This window comes from Parathielavia appendiculata (genome assembly GCF_033297405.1).
Source record: "Parathielavia appendiculata strain CBS 731.68 unplaced genomic scaffold N657scaffold_37, whole genome shotgun sequence".
Lineage (NCBI taxonomy): Eukaryota > Fungi > Ascomycota > Sordariomycetes > Sordariales > Chaetomiaceae > Parathielavia > Parathielavia appendiculata.
Window position 1 is genome coordinate 22,302 of NW_026944256.1, and position 16,827 is coordinate 39,128.

At 56.7% G+C, this 16,827-nt stretch overlaps 7 protein-coding genes across 7 annotated transcripts; 4 read left to right on the plus strand and 3 right to left on the minus strand.

Moving 5' to 3' along the window:
• Positions 1 to 1,686: 1,686 nt before the first annotated feature.
• N657DRAFT_556331 (uncharacterized protein) lies at positions 1,687 to 2,382 on the plus strand (the record flags this gene model as incomplete). Its single annotated transcript, XM_062787941.1, has 2 exons — positions 1,687 to 1,962; positions 2,356 to 2,382. Coding segments are annotated over 2 exons (303 nt in total), but the record flags the coding sequence as incomplete, so codon positions are not given.
• Positions 2,383 to 2,966: 584 nt separating this feature from the next.
• Positions 2,967 to 3,981, plus strand: N657DRAFT_650883 (uncharacterized protein). The gene has a single exon (XM_062794048.1). It carries the CDS (start codon positions 3,105 to 3,107, stop codon positions 3,603 to 3,605), a length of 501 nt encoding a protein of 166 aa, XP_062642570.1. The 5' UTR covers positions 2,967 to 3,104; the 3' UTR covers positions 3,606 to 3,981.
• Positions 3,915 to 4,250, minus strand: N657DRAFT_684919 (uncharacterized protein; the record flags this gene model as incomplete). The annotated part of the gene is made up of 1 exon (XM_062796733.1): positions 3,915 to 4,250. The coding sequence occupies one exon, from the start codon at positions 4,248 to 4,250 to the stop codon at positions 3,915 to 3,917; it is 336 nt and encodes a 111-aa protein (XP_062642571.1).
• A 2,171-nt stretch (positions 4,251 to 6,421) lies between these two features.
• Positions 6,422 to 7,600, minus strand: N657DRAFT_650884 (uncharacterized protein). The gene has a single exon (XM_062794049.1). It carries the CDS (start codon positions 7,417 to 7,419, stop codon positions 6,640 to 6,642), a length of 780 nt encoding a protein of 259 aa, XP_062642572.1. The 5' UTR covers positions 7,420 to 7,600; the 3' UTR covers positions 6,422 to 6,639.
• A 737-nt stretch (positions 7,601 to 8,337) lies between these two features.
• N657DRAFT_650886 (uncharacterized protein) lies at positions 8,338 to 9,281 on the plus strand. The gene has a single exon (XM_062794050.1). It carries the CDS (start codon positions 8,440 to 8,442, stop codon positions 9,067 to 9,069), a length of 630 nt encoding a protein of 209 aa, XP_062642573.1. The 5' UTR covers positions 8,338 to 8,439; the 3' UTR covers positions 9,070 to 9,281.
• A 266-nt stretch (positions 9,282 to 9,547) lies between these two features.
• N657DRAFT_650888 (glycoside hydrolase family 30 protein) lies at positions 9,548 to 11,428 on the plus strand. The gene has a single exon (XM_062794051.1). It carries the CDS (start codon positions 9,817 to 9,819, stop codon positions 11,263 to 11,265), a length of 1,449 nt encoding a protein of 482 aa, XP_062642574.1. The 5' UTR covers positions 9,548 to 9,816; the 3' UTR covers positions 11,266 to 11,428.
• Positions 11,429 to 12,106: 678 nt separating this feature from the next.
• On the minus strand, positions 12,107 to 16,010 carry N657DRAFT_650889 (glycoside hydrolase family 55 protein). The gene has a single exon (XM_062794052.1). The coding sequence runs from the start codon at positions 15,776 to 15,778 to the stop codon at positions 12,533 to 12,535; it is 3,246 nt and encodes a 1,081-aa protein (XP_062642575.1). The 5' UTR covers positions 15,779 to 16,010; the 3' UTR covers positions 12,107 to 12,532.
• Positions 16,011 to 16,827: the final 817 nt, after the last annotated feature.

Sequence of the window (16,827 nt, forward strand, 5' to 3'; positions counted from 1 at the left end):
CTTTTCCACAATGCACGTAGGATCCCACTCCTCGCCTTGACGCCGGGTTACATACTGCTTCCTATGCGGGCCACCAGTAACCCAGGTCTCGTCGGTCCAAAGGATCTTTGCCCACTGCTCAGGGGTCCAATGTTCATGCTCTTTGGCCCAGGTCTCTCGGAGTTTCCGGGTTCGTTCGGTTATCGGTGGCTTCTTACGAGCAACTCGTCGGCGGAAGCCCAGTGGATAAAGAGCATGCTTGATCACCCACACGCCAAAGACCCCAGCGAAGATGATTGTTGAGAGCTCAAGGAAGCCCATCCGACGAGCTTTTTTACTGGAAACGACATACTGAACAAGCTCGTTTTCTTGCTCTGGTGTTAACGTCCGTGGCCGGCCAGTACTCCGCCTAGCAGTGGCGTCGCGAGCGCGAATAGCGATCCGGATCTGGGCTTTAGTATAGCCAGTAATACTCTGGATCTCAGCTTGGCTTTTGCTGGCATCGAAATATAAAACCCGAACTCGCTGGCGTTCCTCGGTAGTAAGCTGTTTCGTACCGCTGGATCCCTGTGGCCGTGCCATCGTGCTGTTGTGAGTTATCGAAAATAAGAGATGCTTTGGAAGACGCTGTTCCACAGTACTGTGTAAAGGGGAAAAGTTTGGGTGTGTTCAGCTGATTGGCCAAAACGCGTCAGCCTGTTGTGCCCCACAGGTACTTGACATGGGGGTTTTCTTTATGCACGCGACCACAGTAGAGAGCCAAAAGTGGCTGGTTCTGTTTGAGTACCCCTGGAACCGACATGCTTACGCTATAGTGCAAGGTACTGTATGTACACATTACAAAGGATCGCATCTCTTATCACCGCTTTCGCTAGAGCTAGAATCGGCTTTGACAGATCATCGTTGTTGGGCCAGTCCAGACAGATTCTTCAGGAAAGGGGCAGTTGCAAGTCGACATGCTGGAACCCACATTTTGCTCACTTATTGCAAATCCTGAGGTCGCGCCCCATTGTCTCAGTGGCAGAACCCGGGCGAAAAATTGACTTCTTTTTCTACCCTGGCCAAGCATATAAAAAGTCCTGCATGGGAGGCTCAGCATCAAGCAGAAAAACAACCCTGAACTGTACAGTCACGGACGTGCTTGTTAGGTAGGTATGGTTTATTATTTTGTTATGCTCCTTCAGTCCATCCAAGCTGCGTATTAAGCCGAGTTCCGGCTGAACATTTGCTGCCCAACAGCCCAATCAATACCGAGAGGGTCACAGAATGACTCCTTCTCAGATTGCTAGCGACGACCACACACAAATCACTACGCCATATCGATTGCTCTGCAACTAGGACGAATCCACCGCCCTAGTCGCCAGCCGTACCGTTATCAACAACCTTCAGCAGCTAAAGGGGGACCTGCTGGTTGAGGTTGTGTGATGTTACCTTACCTTGCTTCCAGATAGGCTCCTTCACTGCGGCTGGCTTAGTCCTTGCTCGTTGTCCTAGTCCAATCTCTCTGTTCAGGCTACGCAGCTCTCGCCGTGTCGCAGCAATTGAGACGAAATAAGTGAAGGTTTCTAGCAGCAGTAGAGACTTACGGATTTGAGCAACCGCCGGAGGAAGAGAAAGCCTGGAGTCATTAGTTTGTTATGATGCCCTACCGCAGACGAAAAAAAGGGCCGGTCTGGTCTGCCTTGTACACGCGTTCCTTTCTTGTGTGTATTGGCACAACTCCGAACTGGAATGGCGAGGCTGAACGGCTTCCTGAGCAGGATTGGAGCGGGCGAGTCAGACCTTTGTCCCTGCCGTCGAGCGAGGGAAACAGTAGAACATTTTCTGTTGCGATGCGTGAGCTGGGCAGCTCTGAGAGAAGGCATGCTGCAATGCACAGTGACAAGACGAGGGTGCCTCTCGTTCTATCTAGGAGGGAAAGCACCATCTGACCCGAAGGAGTGGTCGCCAGACATCAAAGCAATCCGGGCAACGATTAAGTACGTGTCACGAACCAACCATATATCGAGGCCTGGTGGGACGACGGAAGCCAATGAAGAGGCGTAACACCAGGGGAAAGCTGAGGTAGGGCTTGCAAGAGGGATCACCGCCAAGGAAGTGAGCGCGGTGAGCGGCTCACCAGGATCACCGCCAAGAAGGTGATCGCAGTGATCGCAGGTACGGAGGTACCTGGGGGAGGAAGCTGTATATAGTCTACGATCTTTAGGCCTACGGGCATCACTGTAGCTTCCTCAGTAAGCAACTCAAGTGCAAGATTGTCAGTACCTTTGGACATTGCTTGTTGTGAACCCTTTGGCTTCACCGAACCTCACCCCGTTGTCGAGCTATAACCTTCAGGAGTCCCTTTCAGAAGTTGGGGCTTGAGATTCGTCACAGTACGCCATGGCGACAGGGAGACTGGATCCAGACGAGGAACAACGACTGGCCTCCGGACTCGGAACATGGATAATCACTGCACGCCGACCGGGGCCAAGCCCGAGCTAAGACTTCCGGGGACTGTACCGCTACAAACAGCCAACCAACTCTCACGTCAGCTCATGGGCTGGGCTGCAGTCTGTCGATCTTCGGGCTTCAGTGTGGGGCTTGTCTCTTGCGTTGTTCAGATCTACATTGGATCAGCTGACATTGTGCGTAACTAACCCACTCCCACGGCAAGACCGCGACCGATGCGGCTATGATTATCGGCGCGATGGACATATTTGCTCTCAACCGGCTAGCTGTGCGGATCGATCTACGTAACTAAGATCTATACAGCTTTGAACTAAAGATTCTAATACGCAACTACCTTAAACCTTCAGATCTAGGCCTACGTCAGCCAGCAATCATACCTCAATAACCTAAAGATCGCTGGACAGAGATTTGTCCAGCTAGAAGACTATATAAGGAGGTCTTCCCTCCTACCTAGCTAGTTAGATAGTCTCTTCGATCTCAGGACTATATAACTGCACCACCACGCACTTCTATGAATCTTGCTTAGAACGACCTTCAAGCCGACTATATTTCTATCCTTTAGCTCCCACTCGACCAATCTACCTTTTGATCTGCTCGCAGGCTTTGCAGAGACCTATCACTCTGTCGGTTTGCTCCAGCCTTTTTACATATTGATCATTTGCTCAACCAACACTATGGCTCCTGTCACTTGCGATGTTCAGGTAGAATTTTCCTCGCCGTACTACGGGAGACTGATCCTCAGCAAGATTCGCAACGAGGACAACACGCCGGTGACGATCAACTCGTTCCTCGGTCTGGCCTTCAAGTCCCCCGCGCAGGTCGACAAGCCCTACTTTACTGTGTCCCTCACCCCGTGGCAGGCAGTCACCGCCATGGTCACGAACGAACCGGTCAAATCGTCCCTCTACACCGTGTTGGCAGGACTCCACCTTGAGTCTCCGCACACGTTCAACACCAATGACACCATTACGATTGACATCAATGGCGACTTGAATGCCGACGCCGAGACCTACGTGAAGTCCTTTGTGCTCGCCGCGGACAAGATGCCCGACACCAACGGCAAGGTCGATGTCCATTGCCAGGAACACGCCCCACGAGATGCTCGCCAGTGCGCAGCAGAAGGTCACTCTCACGGAGGGCAAGCGAGTGATCACCGCGCACATGGTGCCCGGTGAAAAGAGGATCGTGGTTGCACCAGCCGGCAACTACGCCGTCGCAGCTAGCGAGCTCGCTACGGTGGACGAAACCTACGTTGCGACCGCTTACGCCACGCCCTCTAGCTTGGTTGTCGAGGCTGGCAAGACAGTGTCTCTGAGCGTTGCTTACGGCGACCTAAAGGAGTAGGTAAGGAGCGTTAGAAACGGATAGGAGGAGGAGAGGAAATTGCAAGGCGTTAGTGGCGGTAGTCGTGAGGTCAGGATGAAGGAGCGGAAACTGGGGGAGATACTCCTCTCTAAAGTCCTGTAGGCACTATCTCAATCTATTCAAGCCGACAGGAAATACGCTATGGACAAGTACAGTGATCCGGGCCGGAGTGTCCATTCGTCGAACTCGTCCTTGAACGCGTGCCAGAGTTCTCGTCCCATGAGGTTCATGGCGCCCCAGTCTTCGGTGAGAAAGTAGATGTGTGAGTTCATCTGGTGGGGCGTGGGCTCCATGATCTCATCGATGGCCGCGATATTTCCCCATGTGGAGGGATCCACGGAGGCGTGAAACCGCTGGGGAATCGGTAGGGTAGCCGGATTTCCTCTGGTTTGGCTGATCTCTGGCGTTGGCGAGCTTGGAAGCCGTTCCGTTTGCGGCGATGCCGTCTGATCCATTGTCACCTCCTCGGAATAGTAACCTCGGTGATTGGTATTACCCCGCCTCGCCGCGTGCGTTTCTCCCAGGCCGCGGCTTCAAAGGCGTGTAGGTTTGTCAGGTGAATTGGGGTGTGCGCTGAGGCCGATGGAAAAGGGGCGCGCAGTTGGAAGAATGATGCGGAATGAAGGTTGTGATCGCGCGTTCGATGGAAAGTAAATGAAAGTCGAAGACGCAGGGTCGTGTGAGGTCTCGGTGTTTGCGCGATGGTAAAATTGATGAACAAAACGGGGCTGACGGTTGCGCGCGGCGCTGAAGATGCTGGGGACAATGAATTGAAAAAGCAAATGTTCGAAAAATGAAGGTATCACGACTCTGTCCGACGGTTGGAAAGGTCAAGAATGGGTAGATTGACGAAAAATCGGTGGATTTTGACGAGAGTGGATGGAAAATGATCAAAAAGAGTGGCGCAATCGAATGCGTTGGTCGGATTGATGAAAAACAGTGCGCGCAGCGCGAAAATCGATGGGAAAAGAAGGGGTTGTAGTTGATGGTTGCGGCTCGCGAGGATCTTGGCGAGCGCGGGGTTGCGTGATGGACGTTCCTACGGCGCGTTCTGAGTCCGTACCATAGGATTGAGGTCCTCGTAGTCCTTCACTTTGTTCTAAGCCCAAGTGAAGGTCTCGAGAAGGCTCCTTAGCACGGTTTTGTTGAAGAAGTCACTACTTTGGTAGAACCTCTCCTACAATTCCGTCTCTTCTGTTAACCTTGCTGATCTGTGGCGGGCTGTTTCGTAGTGGTATAATTAACCACTGATCAGTGTAGGAAATACCAGGTATCGCGATACATTAGAAACACAGGGCAAATACCCTCTCCTTGAGAGGGACGTGCTAAAGTGGTGGTTCAGTTGGATGCTCTTATTCTTTTCTGAATAACGGGGCGCGAATCTTGCAGCCGCAGTAGTGGTCCTCGAGGTCCTAGACCACGTGACTACTACCCCTGTAATAAACCTGCCCTCACCCGGGTCCTCCTGCGAGGACCTCACTCTGGCGTAGATATTCCAACACTAACAGAAGCCGAATTGGCACCAGAAGAGCCATGTAACGGTCTCAGGCAGTATATTGCAACTAGCTGATGACGACTCTACGAGTACACTGAACTTGGAGAAGAAAAGGAGAGACGACAGACTCTGGTAGCTCGCAAGTATACTTATCCTCGTAGGCGCGCTGGTCTGAGCGCGTTGCTAGAAGGTTCGGTGTGCTGTGGGGCGAGTGGGAATAGCCTCATCAGGGGTCTTGGTATTGGCCGAGAGTCGCCGAGGCTCGCACCGGGCCCAGCCCGTTACAGCCAGTGCTTAGAGAGGAGGTGGTAAGAGGAGGACCGCTGTTGGGACTGGGAACTGTCTTGCAGGCAAGAGCTGCGTCGTCACTCGAAGGCAGGGTACAAGGAGACGCATCGTCAACGAGAGAGGGCTGGCCGTTGGTCGGAGTTTCGGAGGGCAAGGTAGCGTCAGCGCTAGCGGCCGTCATCCGAGAGTCGAAGGGAGAGCCGGAAGGAGAGCTAGAAGAGGAGCCGGAAGGAGAGCCGGCGGAAGGAGAGCCGGAAGAAGCAGAGCCGGAAGGAGCGGTTGCGGAAGGAGCGTTGGTAGAAGGAGAACTCGAGGGGGACCCGGAATGAGAGCCGGAAAGGGCGGCTGTGGAAGGAGAATTGGTAGAAGGAGGGGCGGAAGTAGCGATGGTGGTGATCTTCCGGCCGAAGTCTTCTAACTTCCTCTCAAACTGAGAGAAAGCGTTGAGGAAAGAGAGCTCGAGGTTTTCGTGCCTGAAACTCCAGGTTCCAGGTGTGCGTGGAGACGTCGTCGACTATTTTGCTGAGTATGTGTGGAGTTGAAGAACGAGGTAGCTAAGACTTTAAGATTCTTGAACTCCTGTTTGATGCGCTGTAGTTCAGCTCGTAGTTGCTCCATTTTGACAGACTTTCCAAGGTAAGGGAGAGGAGGGTCTTGAAGGAAGGAGGGTAATTAGAAGAGGCCGGTGCTTTAAGCTAAGACTCCACTACGGGACTGATAAATCAGTCCCACGGTGGGTCTGCGGTGGAAAAAGCGCGGTTGACGGAATATTGTTACAGTCGCCCCTGGTTTGATCGTGAGCGTGGTACTTGTACCTCTGCTGGTGGGTCAAGACAACTGTTGCTGGGTGGTGGGAGTTCGGCTACACGTCGGGCTCTGAGAACGCCATTCCGACTAGCCGCCCTTTGGCGGCTGGAGTGACTCGAGCACTACCTTACATGCGGAGCACAAGTGTGCAATACAACCAACAGCCAAGCCAACTGCCAAGACAGGGCCATATCACAGCCCCAGCAGCTCGCAGTCCTCGCCGTACCGTTCCTCCAGCCTCTCCCGGACCGCCCTCAAGCACGTGTCCTTGCGATAGCGGGCCAGGTCTGGCCAGCTATGCTCGCGATAGATTGGCTGAGCCTCTTGAACCTCGGTTGGGACCTCGTCCATGTTGAGCAGAACCGTAGGGCTGACCGGCACCAAGTACACAGCAGCCGGAACTGGTCCTTGAGGAGCTCGAAAAAGTTGACCACGGCCCAGGCGGGCTCGCTGCGCCATTCCGCCTCGCCCTCGGGAGCATAATAGTCAAAGGCATCGTAGAGGATGGGTTCCCGGGTCGGTTCGTATCTGATGCTGTCGGGGCACGCAAGCCAGTAGATGACACCAAGCTCCGTGTCGAGTATCCACCGGCTTTCATCCCTGGCCGACGGCGTGCAAATGAGGCCGACGGCGTGCGGCGGTGCGAGCCCAGGTTCCCCGTGTTCGTCAAGGGGCTCCGTCATGATCTTGCATTCCTCCAGTTCTTCCTTGTCGTCTAGCCAAGGGCGGCGGTCAAGATTACGAAACACCTCCATCCAGTTCCAGAACCGCACATCACGGGAACCAACTTCGGCCTCGCTTTTCACTCCGTAGGTGTCGTGACGGAGGTAGGGGATTTGGCGCAACAGCATGTTGACTTTGTCGGTCTTGCCGAAGCTCTGGAGACGACCAGGTGTCATCTCGGGCCAGCCGCCCTCGGGTGGTCGAAGAATGTCGGCCTCGTCCAGGTACATGACGGCGAGAAAGTTAAAGTAAGCGCTAATGGCGCCAACGGTCGCCGCGTGAGAGTAGCTGATTTCGCTGAGCCGCGGCATCTCCCCGGACTGGAAGGATTTCGGGTTGCATGGACTGGAAGGCAAGCCGCCAGAGACGAAATGCTCACTGTCCAGCAAGCGATATCAAGCGCGCCAATAACTAAGGGTAGGTACCTAGGCAGAAATTGAAGAGCGTCGACGATTCCAGGCCTCGGAACCCGCAGTTGCTCCAGTCGAGAGGTTGAACAGGGTTCTTCAGGAGCACGAGAAACCAACCAGATTAAGGTAAAAATATAAATCACGGGAGCTCGGGGGCCAAAAGTGAGTCACTCCCCCTGCCACGTTCGCGAAATCGAACTATGTACCTATTTTGGCGTCCCCCCTTACCAACGTGCATACCAATTTGAGGTGGTGGACACTACATATCTCTACCCAATCTTTCACATGACGGCCATTCATAATATTGATGTAGGAAAGTCCCAAGCGACGATGAGAAACTCCCCATCCCTCCGTGGGTGTTTTTCAACTATTAATCTTCTTGACTTGTTGCGTCATCTTCAAGATTGAAATCAGAAGACAATACCACGGCTACCATCCGAGTCTGAGTCCGATGCAGAACTGGCGAACTGGATCGACGACGAGTCTGTCCAAGACGTCAATGACGCCGTACCGGTGGCTGAGTTTGAGACAGCGAAGCCCACCACTGATTCAGCGTGGAACTAGGATCTGGTGTCGGATCGCAGCTCGAGAAGCGCCAAACGGAAGGCCGAGTTAGAAAATGGCGATGGTGGCCATCCACACAAGATAACTCGAATGGGTCCGACCAGCATCCAGTCGCAGACATCCGACAGCGACACCGACGATGACGATCAGGACAACGACAGCAGCGACGATGACGACATCCCTGCCAATGGAACCCACGTGGACTAGTCGTTCTCAGCCTACTTCAAAGGGCCAGTCTCAACTGGAGCCACCGCCGCCGCCTCTGCAGGGCAATATACGGAGAGTGAGTCCAAAGCGCACCCCCTGCCAAACTCTGACGTTCAACTTGTCGCAGCCGCTCTTCAGTTATTCAAGCGAATGAACCCGCTGCTGCCTCAGCCCAACCGCCCAGGACATCTCTTTACCTACGTCGCTGCACTGCCCGTCAAGCGGATTCCCGTCGTGGCATCCCGCTTTACCATCAAGAAGCCGCAGAACCAAATCTCGTTCCTCATGCAAGCCGTGGGCGACGGGGTCCCAGAACATGAGGCCTGCGCGAAATGCGCCGGCCGGATTGGCGTGTACAGGAAGGCCTGCGTGGTTGTCCGCGACCCGGAAGTGGTCGAGATCACGGGAGGCGGCTGCGCCAACTGCTGGTACAGCCGACAGGGTTCGATATGCACCTTCCGGTCTCCAACGCCGACACAACAGCAGTCAGCGCATACCACGGTCTCTGCTCGAGAAACACACATTCCCGTCCCCCGGATTCCGGCCCCCTTTCAGCCGGTAACGCGCTTACCAGATCTGCCAGTGCAGGCGCCGGCGCCGCTTCACCCAAGCTATGTGGCCGCTCTCGCAGCCGGCGCCGTTGCTGCCAGCCCGACGCCAGTCATGGCTTCGAACGCCACCTTGGCCGATCCCGCCAGTCTCTTACGGGACAACAAGATAAGAGCGTGGGAGAGCCGGTATGCTAAGATGAACATACGACAACCTGCTGCGTGCCCATGAGCATCTGGCTGAGTGGCAGGAGGACCTGGCCACGGGGTTGATGACCATGAACCAGGTTGTCCTGATGAGGTTGAAGGAGATGAAGGGTTACAATCCGTGATTGCGATGCCCTATGAAGTAGCACCTGTACAGTCGGGTGAACCGGAACAGGAATAACGGGTTCGAGGGACGTATGCGCAGGAAATGGAAGCATGTCAATAAACACATTGGCGCGCTTAACACATCATCGCTCTACACGGCAGACGAAGATGGGTATTGTCGGGGGGTATTGCGCACGGCCTCGGGTTCGCTGGCTCACGGGCCGAGCGCCAACCCCGGAGCATTGACATCCGTCCGGAGTGTCAGGATGCAGATTCCCTGATTGGTGCTTTGGCTGCTCCTTTTTGTGCTGTTATGTTTCCTTTCTGGGGCTTCTGAGGGTTAAAAGCACCTCAGGGTCTCGGTCGCGGTAATGAATCTCCGAGATCAGCCCCCGCCACCGACACGGCCTCTCGAACGGGAAGGTGGAAGATCTGGATGCCGAAATCCCAGGATCGTCCGTTACCGGAATCCATGTTTCTCCTGATTGCCGTCCCATCCGCACTAATTAATCTGGCATCCATGTCTCGTACCTAAGATATTGTTCCAAGACTAACCGGGCTTACTACTGTAGTACTTAAGAGCCGTGGAATCCGCCAACCCCAGGTGTCATATAGACTTCACGACCACACGGGCTTGGGATTCACGACTCACAATTCCACGTTCAGGATGGTCCACTCCCCTTTACTTGGACTCGCCTGGGTGCTCGCGGCTACTCCGCTTGCCAGAGCCGATATCACGACAGCCATCAACGCCAAATCGAACTGGGGTACATGGGAGGGATGGGGTACGTCTCTGGCATGGTGGGCCAAGCAGTTCGGCCACCGCGATGACCTCGCCGACGCCTTCTTCACCCTCAAGTCGACTACTGTGAACTCACAGACCCTCCCCGGCCTTGGCTTCAACATTGTACGGTACAACGCAGGGGCCTCGAGCTGGAAAGCTATCGGAAGCGAGCGCATGGTCGAGTCCAAGAACATCAAGCGGTCTCGCCAGATCGAAGGGTTCTGGCTAGACTGGAACAGCGCCGACGCGTCCTCGTCCAGCTGGGACTGGTCCGTCGACGCCAACCAGCGCGCGGCGCTGCAAAAGGCCGTGGCCCGCGGCGCCAACCGGACCGAGCTCTTCTCCAACTCGCCCATGTGGTGGATGTGCAAGAACCACAACCCGTCGGGCGCCAGCGACGGGAGCGAGAACATCCAATCCTGGAACCTGGAGCAGCACGCCGTCTACATGGCGACCGTCGCCCAGGAATTCCAGACCCGTTTCGGCATCCGCTTCGAAACAGTCGACCCCTTCAACGAACCGTCCGCCAACTGGTGGAAGGCCGATGGCACGCAGGAGGGGTGCCACATCGACGTGGCCACCCAGTCCACCATCGTCAACCACCTCTCCGCGCACCTCTCCCGCCGCGGCCTCGCCACCGTCATCTCGGCCTCAGACGAATCCCTCTACGACCAAGCCCTGGCCACCCTCCGCGCCATCGGCAGCACCGCCCTGAGTAATATCGCCCGCATCCACGTCCACGGCTACCAGTACGGCAGCGGCAACCGCGCGGGGCTCCGCGATGCCGCCCGCTCGGCGGGGAAGCCGCTCTGGCAGAGCGAATACGGCGACGGCGTCGGCTCGGGCGAGAATTTGGCGCGCTACTTGCTCCAGGACATGCGCCAGCTGCGGCCGACGGCATGGGTGTACTGGCAGGTCCTCGACGGCGGCGGATGGGGGCTCATTGACGCCGATAATGACGCCAACCGGCTTGGCGTCGCGACCCAAAAATATTTTGTCCTGGCGCAGTTTGCGAGGCATATTCGCCCGGGGATGCGTATTCTGGATGGCGGAAGGGATAATGTCGTTGCGGCGTATGATGCGAGCGGTGCGGGCAAGTTGGTCATTGTCGCGGTCAACTGGGATGCGCCGCAGTATATCAACTTTGATCTGTCGGGCTTCTCGCAGCGGCCGGCGGAGGGGGTCAGGGTGCCGCGGTGGAGGACGCATATCGGGTCTGGCGATCGGTATGCGCAGTTTACGAGCGATACCAGCATCAGTGGGTCGAGGTTTTGGTCGTACTTTGAGAAGAATACGGTGCAGACGTTTGAAGTCACTGGCGTTAAGTTGTAAGGCAAAGCTACGGGCCTGGAGGATTATTTGTTGAAAGGATTGGGGTATTTAGTAGCCAGCTACCTATCTTGGAGAGGAGAAATGTCTACCACTTTTGCGGTTGAAGATTGTTCTAGTCTCGTACTGTGACTTGAGACACGGAGTAGTTAAGGGAAAGCTCAAGCTGTCTGTTTGTCAGCTCCTAGTTCTTTGCTTTTAGAAGCTGTCAGTCTCGGCCAAGGGCCTCGTCTTCTAAGTCTGTGGCGATGAGGATTCGGAGTTGAAGTTGGGTTGCCAAAGGCCAGAGCTCACCAACCAACTGCCCTCGCCGGTCGAATCTAGTGAAGGAGGTGGTCGGCTATGACAACACCGGCGTGATTTTACTCTGAATCGAACAGATGTCTCCCCGAAGGTAGATCTAGCGTCTTAGTACGCCCGGGATACCCTCCCAGAGCTGAACTATACGTAGGATGGATCAATTGAACCCAAGGCACCGGCTCTGGGGTTTGCGTCACAAAGCCCCATTGCTCGAGCCATTGACCTCTTTGCTGCGTTGAGGAACGGGAGCTGGGACGTTGTTTGTGGGGTGCTGAGTGATCGGGCAGGCATGTACGGATGTCCCTATCAAAAGTTACCACACCGCCTATTTAGTTTACTGGCCATAGGAGAGTTCTCTGCCAAGCAGAACCACTGTGATTTTAAGGCGGTGAAGCAAGACTTTTGGTAGGAACCTCCGTACTTGCAGGCGTGAGGTTTAATATGGAAGTTTTGCAACCATTCTATGGTGCAACTTGGAAGACCGTCGACAAACATCAGGGACTTCAACTGGAACCTACACTCATGTTTTCGTCCACAACCATACCGCCACCAAGCTCTCCAGCCACCCCGGCAGCTCTCATAACATGAAGCCAACGCTACTATCCCGACTATTACACTGCTCAGAGGTTTCACAGGCTTAGTAGGCAACTCGGGAGACATCGTCAGCCGCCTAGAGCATATATACGTGTGCTTTGAAATTATAGCTCAAGTTTTTATCCCGCTGCTTTAGGTCGGGTCGGAGCTTGACTGAAGGACTGACACATCTGATAAGGGACTAGTATGCAAAGAAAGAAACCAGATCATCCATTACATCCGGGTGGCACCCCAGCCCGATTATCCAAGATATCGTCACCTCGTCCGATCCAGGGATGCCGTCGTCAACGTCTTCCCAAGCCGCTTAACATCATCAAAAATGGCCTCCCACCGCTGAAGGGAATAAACGAGACATGGAAACCGTCCGAGTCAAGTGCTACTCGGCAACGGTCCCAAACAGCGAAATCGAGTGCACAAACCCGTCAATGTTGTCCTCGTAATTCGCCACGTCCACCCCGTCCACGGTAATCATCTTATTGGTGCCGACGGTATTCAGGTTATACACCCTGACCTCGCTCTCTCCCTCGACACTAAACGTCCTCTTCTGGCATCGCGCGCCCTGCCCGATCTGGCTGCAGTTGACATCGTAATTGTCAAAGAAGCTGTACAGCCCCGCGCCATACACCAGCAGCCCCTTACTATCGACCACCCTCAACCCCCATCCGCTCTCGCCGGCGGCGAACACGGGGTCCGAATACTCGGGGAGAGACGCGAAGGGGAGCGTGGCGTCGGGATTCGGCTGGTAGTAGGCGGTCTCGGTCTGAATCTGGCCCATGAAGACATCGGCCGCGCCGACAAACTGGTACTCGTACAGCTGGTGGTGCTCAACGCTCGTCCCGACCAGCCACAGCGGGCCAGGGCTGCCGTCGACAAGCAGGCCCCGGCCCGCGTAGACGGTGATTTGCTGGTTGTCGGCGCCCTCCTCAATGTCATGATCAGCAACCCACAGCCAGCAGTTCTCCATGTACAGCGACGCCGCCGAGGCGGTGATGTGCATCGACATAAACGCGGCGACGCACTCGGTGGCGAGGTTGTCGGGCGTGACGACGACGTCGGGCGTCTTGGCGCACTGCGCGAGCTGCAGGTCGGAGCCGGCGAAGCCGCCCACGCGGGTGTGCACGTCCCAGAGGCCCGAGGGGTGCGCCGTGGGCGAGGCGAGGTTGTACTGCAGCAGGATGGCGCCCGGCTGGGCGCCGCGCGTCGAGATGATGGTGTTGGACCACTCGATGCGGCCGGTCGAGCCTGGGGTGCCGACCTGGACGACGGGCTGCGGGGACGAGGCCGAGGCGAAGAAGGCGCCGGACGAGAGGATGACGGGGAATTGCTCGCCGAAGATGCGGGATCCCGGCGGGATGTGGATCGTCTTGGTGACGAGGTACATACCGGCGTCGAGGAAGACGACCTTGTTGGCGGCGGCGGCCGAGGCGAAGAGGGCGTTCAGCGCGTCCGTGTCGTCGGTGGTGGCGTCGCCCTTGGCGCCGGCAGAGCGCGCGCTGACGAATTCCGACACGGGCAGGTTCTCGTATTGCGGCTTGGACCGCTCGTAGAAGGCGGTGCCGGCGACGAGCGAGGCCGGGCGCGTGTTGGGCTGGATGGGACCCTCAAAGAAGGTCGGGCCGGACGAGGAGGTGTACTCGTGGCCGCGGCCCCAGGCTTCGATCACGGTCTGCCCGGAGGACCCGGCGAGCACGGTGCCGGATGGGTTCTGGATAGCCGTCGGCACGTTCTCCAAGCGCAGGTTCTCGAAGACGAAGTTGTTGGCCACCGGAGGACTCGATGCGCCGGCGCTGCCGTAGGTAATGCCGACCTTGGTGTTCCTGACCTCGCTGTCAAGGATGGTGATGGAGCCAACATTGAGGCCACCGTCGCCGGCAGCCGTGAAGTCGAAGCCGACCTCGCAGTTGTTGATGCTGACGCCCTTGTAGGTCCAACCCCAGGACCACAGCTGTTGGATGGCCGTGTGGGCGTTGTGGACCGTGATGTTGCGGAAGGTGAACTGCTGGTTGCCGATGGACATGGCCTGGGCACCGCCGTAGAAGACCAGATCGCCGACGTAGCCGCCGGAGCCCTCTTCGATGAACAGGCCCTGATGTTGGTTGCCGGGGGCCTCGGACGACTTGAAGACGATGTTGGTCAGCGACGTCGACTGCGAGCTAGGCCAGTGGACGCCCGCAATGAGCTGGCTTGCAGGGACATTGGTGATGTCGATGACGAAGTTGGCAACCTTGCGCCAGAAGACGTTAGTGGCGCCCCAGGCCTTCCCATTGAGGCCGTACGGGTTCGTGTCCAAGAGCCAGCGCTCGGTAAAGCTGGCTGTTGCCTTGAGCACTGGCATGCACCCGGGGTTGCCGATCAGGTCCGTGTAGTAAAAGTCAATGATGGGAGCCGAGACCATGTAGGTGCCCGGCGGGAAGTAGACGAGGCCTGGCGTCTTGGTGCTGCCGGTGCAGCCCGGGCCGCAGCGGCTGCCCTCGCTGATGGCCCGGTTGATCGCCTCGGTGTCGTCGGTCACGCCATCGCCCTTGGCGCCGTAGTCCTTGACGTTGCGGAACACCTTGTAGCCCGAGCCAGCAAAGGGGGCAACGCCCTGGTGCTGGATCTTCTCGAGCCAGAAGTCGGTGCATTCCGGAGCCGCAATGCTGCTGCTTGAGGTGCTGGTCGAGCTGGTGGTGGAGGTGCTGGATGAGCTGGAGCTGGAGCTGAACGACGTCGTGCTCGAGGTCGTGCTCGAGGTCGTGCTCAAAGTCGTGCTCAAAGTCGTGCTCAAAGTCGTGCTGGACTCGCTAGTGCTAGAGCTGCCGGTGCTGGAGCTGGCCGAAGCCGTGCTGGACAAATCCGTGCTCGGCGTCGCGCTCGAGGTTATGCTTGACTCGCTCACACTGGAGCTGCTGGTGCTGGGCGTAGTGGTGCTGGACGAATCCGTGCTCGACAGGTCGGTGGAAGAAGAGACAGGAGGAGAGACCGTAGAAGACGCCGACGTAGAAGTTTCCGTCTCGCTGGTCGACGAGCCACTGGCGCTCGATTCGGTGGTTGTGCCGGTCTGGCTGACGCCGGAAGAGGTGGCCGTCCCAGAAGAGGCGGAGGCAGACGTGTTCGAGGCGGTGGCACTAGAGGACACACTAGCGCTCGACACACCCGTTGTGCTGGACAGGCTTGTATCGGAAGAGGTGCCGATGCTGGAAGAGGCAGAACCGGAAGAGACGGAGGCAGAACTGCCCGAACTACTGGTGCTCGACGACGGGCCGACGCTCGACCTGGTCGTCGTGCCGGACAGGCTGACACCAGAAGAGGTGTGTGTGCCGGAAGGGCCGCTTGTTTCGGATGAGCTCTCGGTGCTGACGAAGGAACCCCAGGAGGACAATGTCTTGGCGATGGACGAGGGCCCGGTCAAGCTGGTCGAGACCGACCCAGACTCGGTAACATCGGAGCACGGCGGAGGCGGGCTAGGGCTCGGGCAAGTCGTGAGCGTCTTGCTCACCACAACCGTGACAACCTTGGGAGGCTTGGTCAGGGTCAGGGCATCAGATTCAGAGCCGTGGTGGTTCGCGTCCACAACGCCGGCAGCGATGCCCCGGACCAGGGCCGAGATGGCAATGAGTGACTGAAGCGAGAGACGATGCATCTTGGAACTGATGCGGTGGTTCAAACGAATGACTGTGGCGCGCCGGACACTGGTCGCACCATGGAGCGATCGAGACTGTCGGGCGTCCCCTTCACGAAACGGGGGAGGGATCGACGCGAGTTTTAAAAAGAATGCTCTCCACGCTGAGCCAAAACCCCCGCAAACACCCGGGTCAGCCGCAGCACTCCAGCTCACAACCTGGACTCCTGGAGTTCTGGCTTGTCATCTCCGGGGAAAGCACACGGCCCCTGCAGACCAAACGACCCGCGATGGTGGTCTCGGGGCAGGGGATCTCGGTGCTTCTTTCATTCAAGAAGCCCCCCGATTCGCCGGAATGAGCCTGGAGAGGGTGGCATTTTGCCAAGCGCTGCAGGTGCTAGCCTGAAAGGTGCCCGGTGGCGGCGGATCGAAATTTGGTCTTGAATGCGCCTAAAATTAGTGCTGCCGCCGAAAGCGTTCCGTGGCCATGAGCTAAAGCGCACTTTTGTCAACATGAATCCGCTCCAACCTGTACACTACTGTGTAGAGTCTTAGACGATACCAGGCAATACATCAGAGGGCATTTCCATTTTCTCTGGATTTGAACCATCACGTCCTGGCGCAAAGTGCTCTGCTTGCCGGGTAGAAACTTTCTTTGCTTGTCGATTTGGCCCCCGCTCGTGTCACCATCTTCTGACCGTAGCTTACACTGGAGCCGAGTGGAGCGGAGGAATCCATAGTTCCGCAGAATATGGGGAGAATCTGGGGACTTTGTTCCGAATCAAGCAGCAGCTGTCGGGCCTTTTCTTTTCAAACTTTTCAATCGTGTACAGAGGGTGTGATGTAATCAAAACACCGAACCCCGAACAACTTGGCCACTTTCTGCATGGGACGGCGAAAAGTAACGGGCCGCAAGCCACTGAAGCCACCCGCGACGCCGGCGTGAACCCCCGCTGATGCCATCCATGCGATGCGGCTTGCGATGAGCACGGGCAAGGCACCATGGCCAACTAACGTAAAACAAGTGGTCGCCCCGACTGGCCCGTGGATAACTACCTCTACTACTCCGA

What these genes read in the sequence shown, in the direction of transcription:
- N657DRAFT_650883 (XM_062794048.1), top strand. Translation starts at nt 3,105, where the DNA reads ATGGCTCCTGTCACTTGCGATGTTCAGGTAGAATTTTCCTCGCCGTAC.
- N657DRAFT_650884 (XM_062794049.1), bottom strand. Translation starts at nt 7,419, where the DNA reads ATGCCGCGGCTCAGCGAAATCAGCTACTCTCACGCGGCGACCGTTGGC.
- N657DRAFT_650886 (XM_062794050.1), top strand. Translation starts at nt 8,440, where the DNA reads ATGAACCCGCTGCTGCCTCAGCCCAACCGCCCAGGACATCTCTTTACC.
- N657DRAFT_650888 (XM_062794051.1), top strand. Translation starts at nt 9,817, where the DNA reads ATGGTCCACTCCCCTTTACTTGGACTCGCCTGGGTGCTCGCGGCTACT.
- N657DRAFT_650889 (XM_062794052.1), bottom strand. Translation starts at nt 15,778, where the DNA reads ATGCATCGTCTCTCGCTTCAGTCACTCATTGCCATCTCGGCCCTGGTC.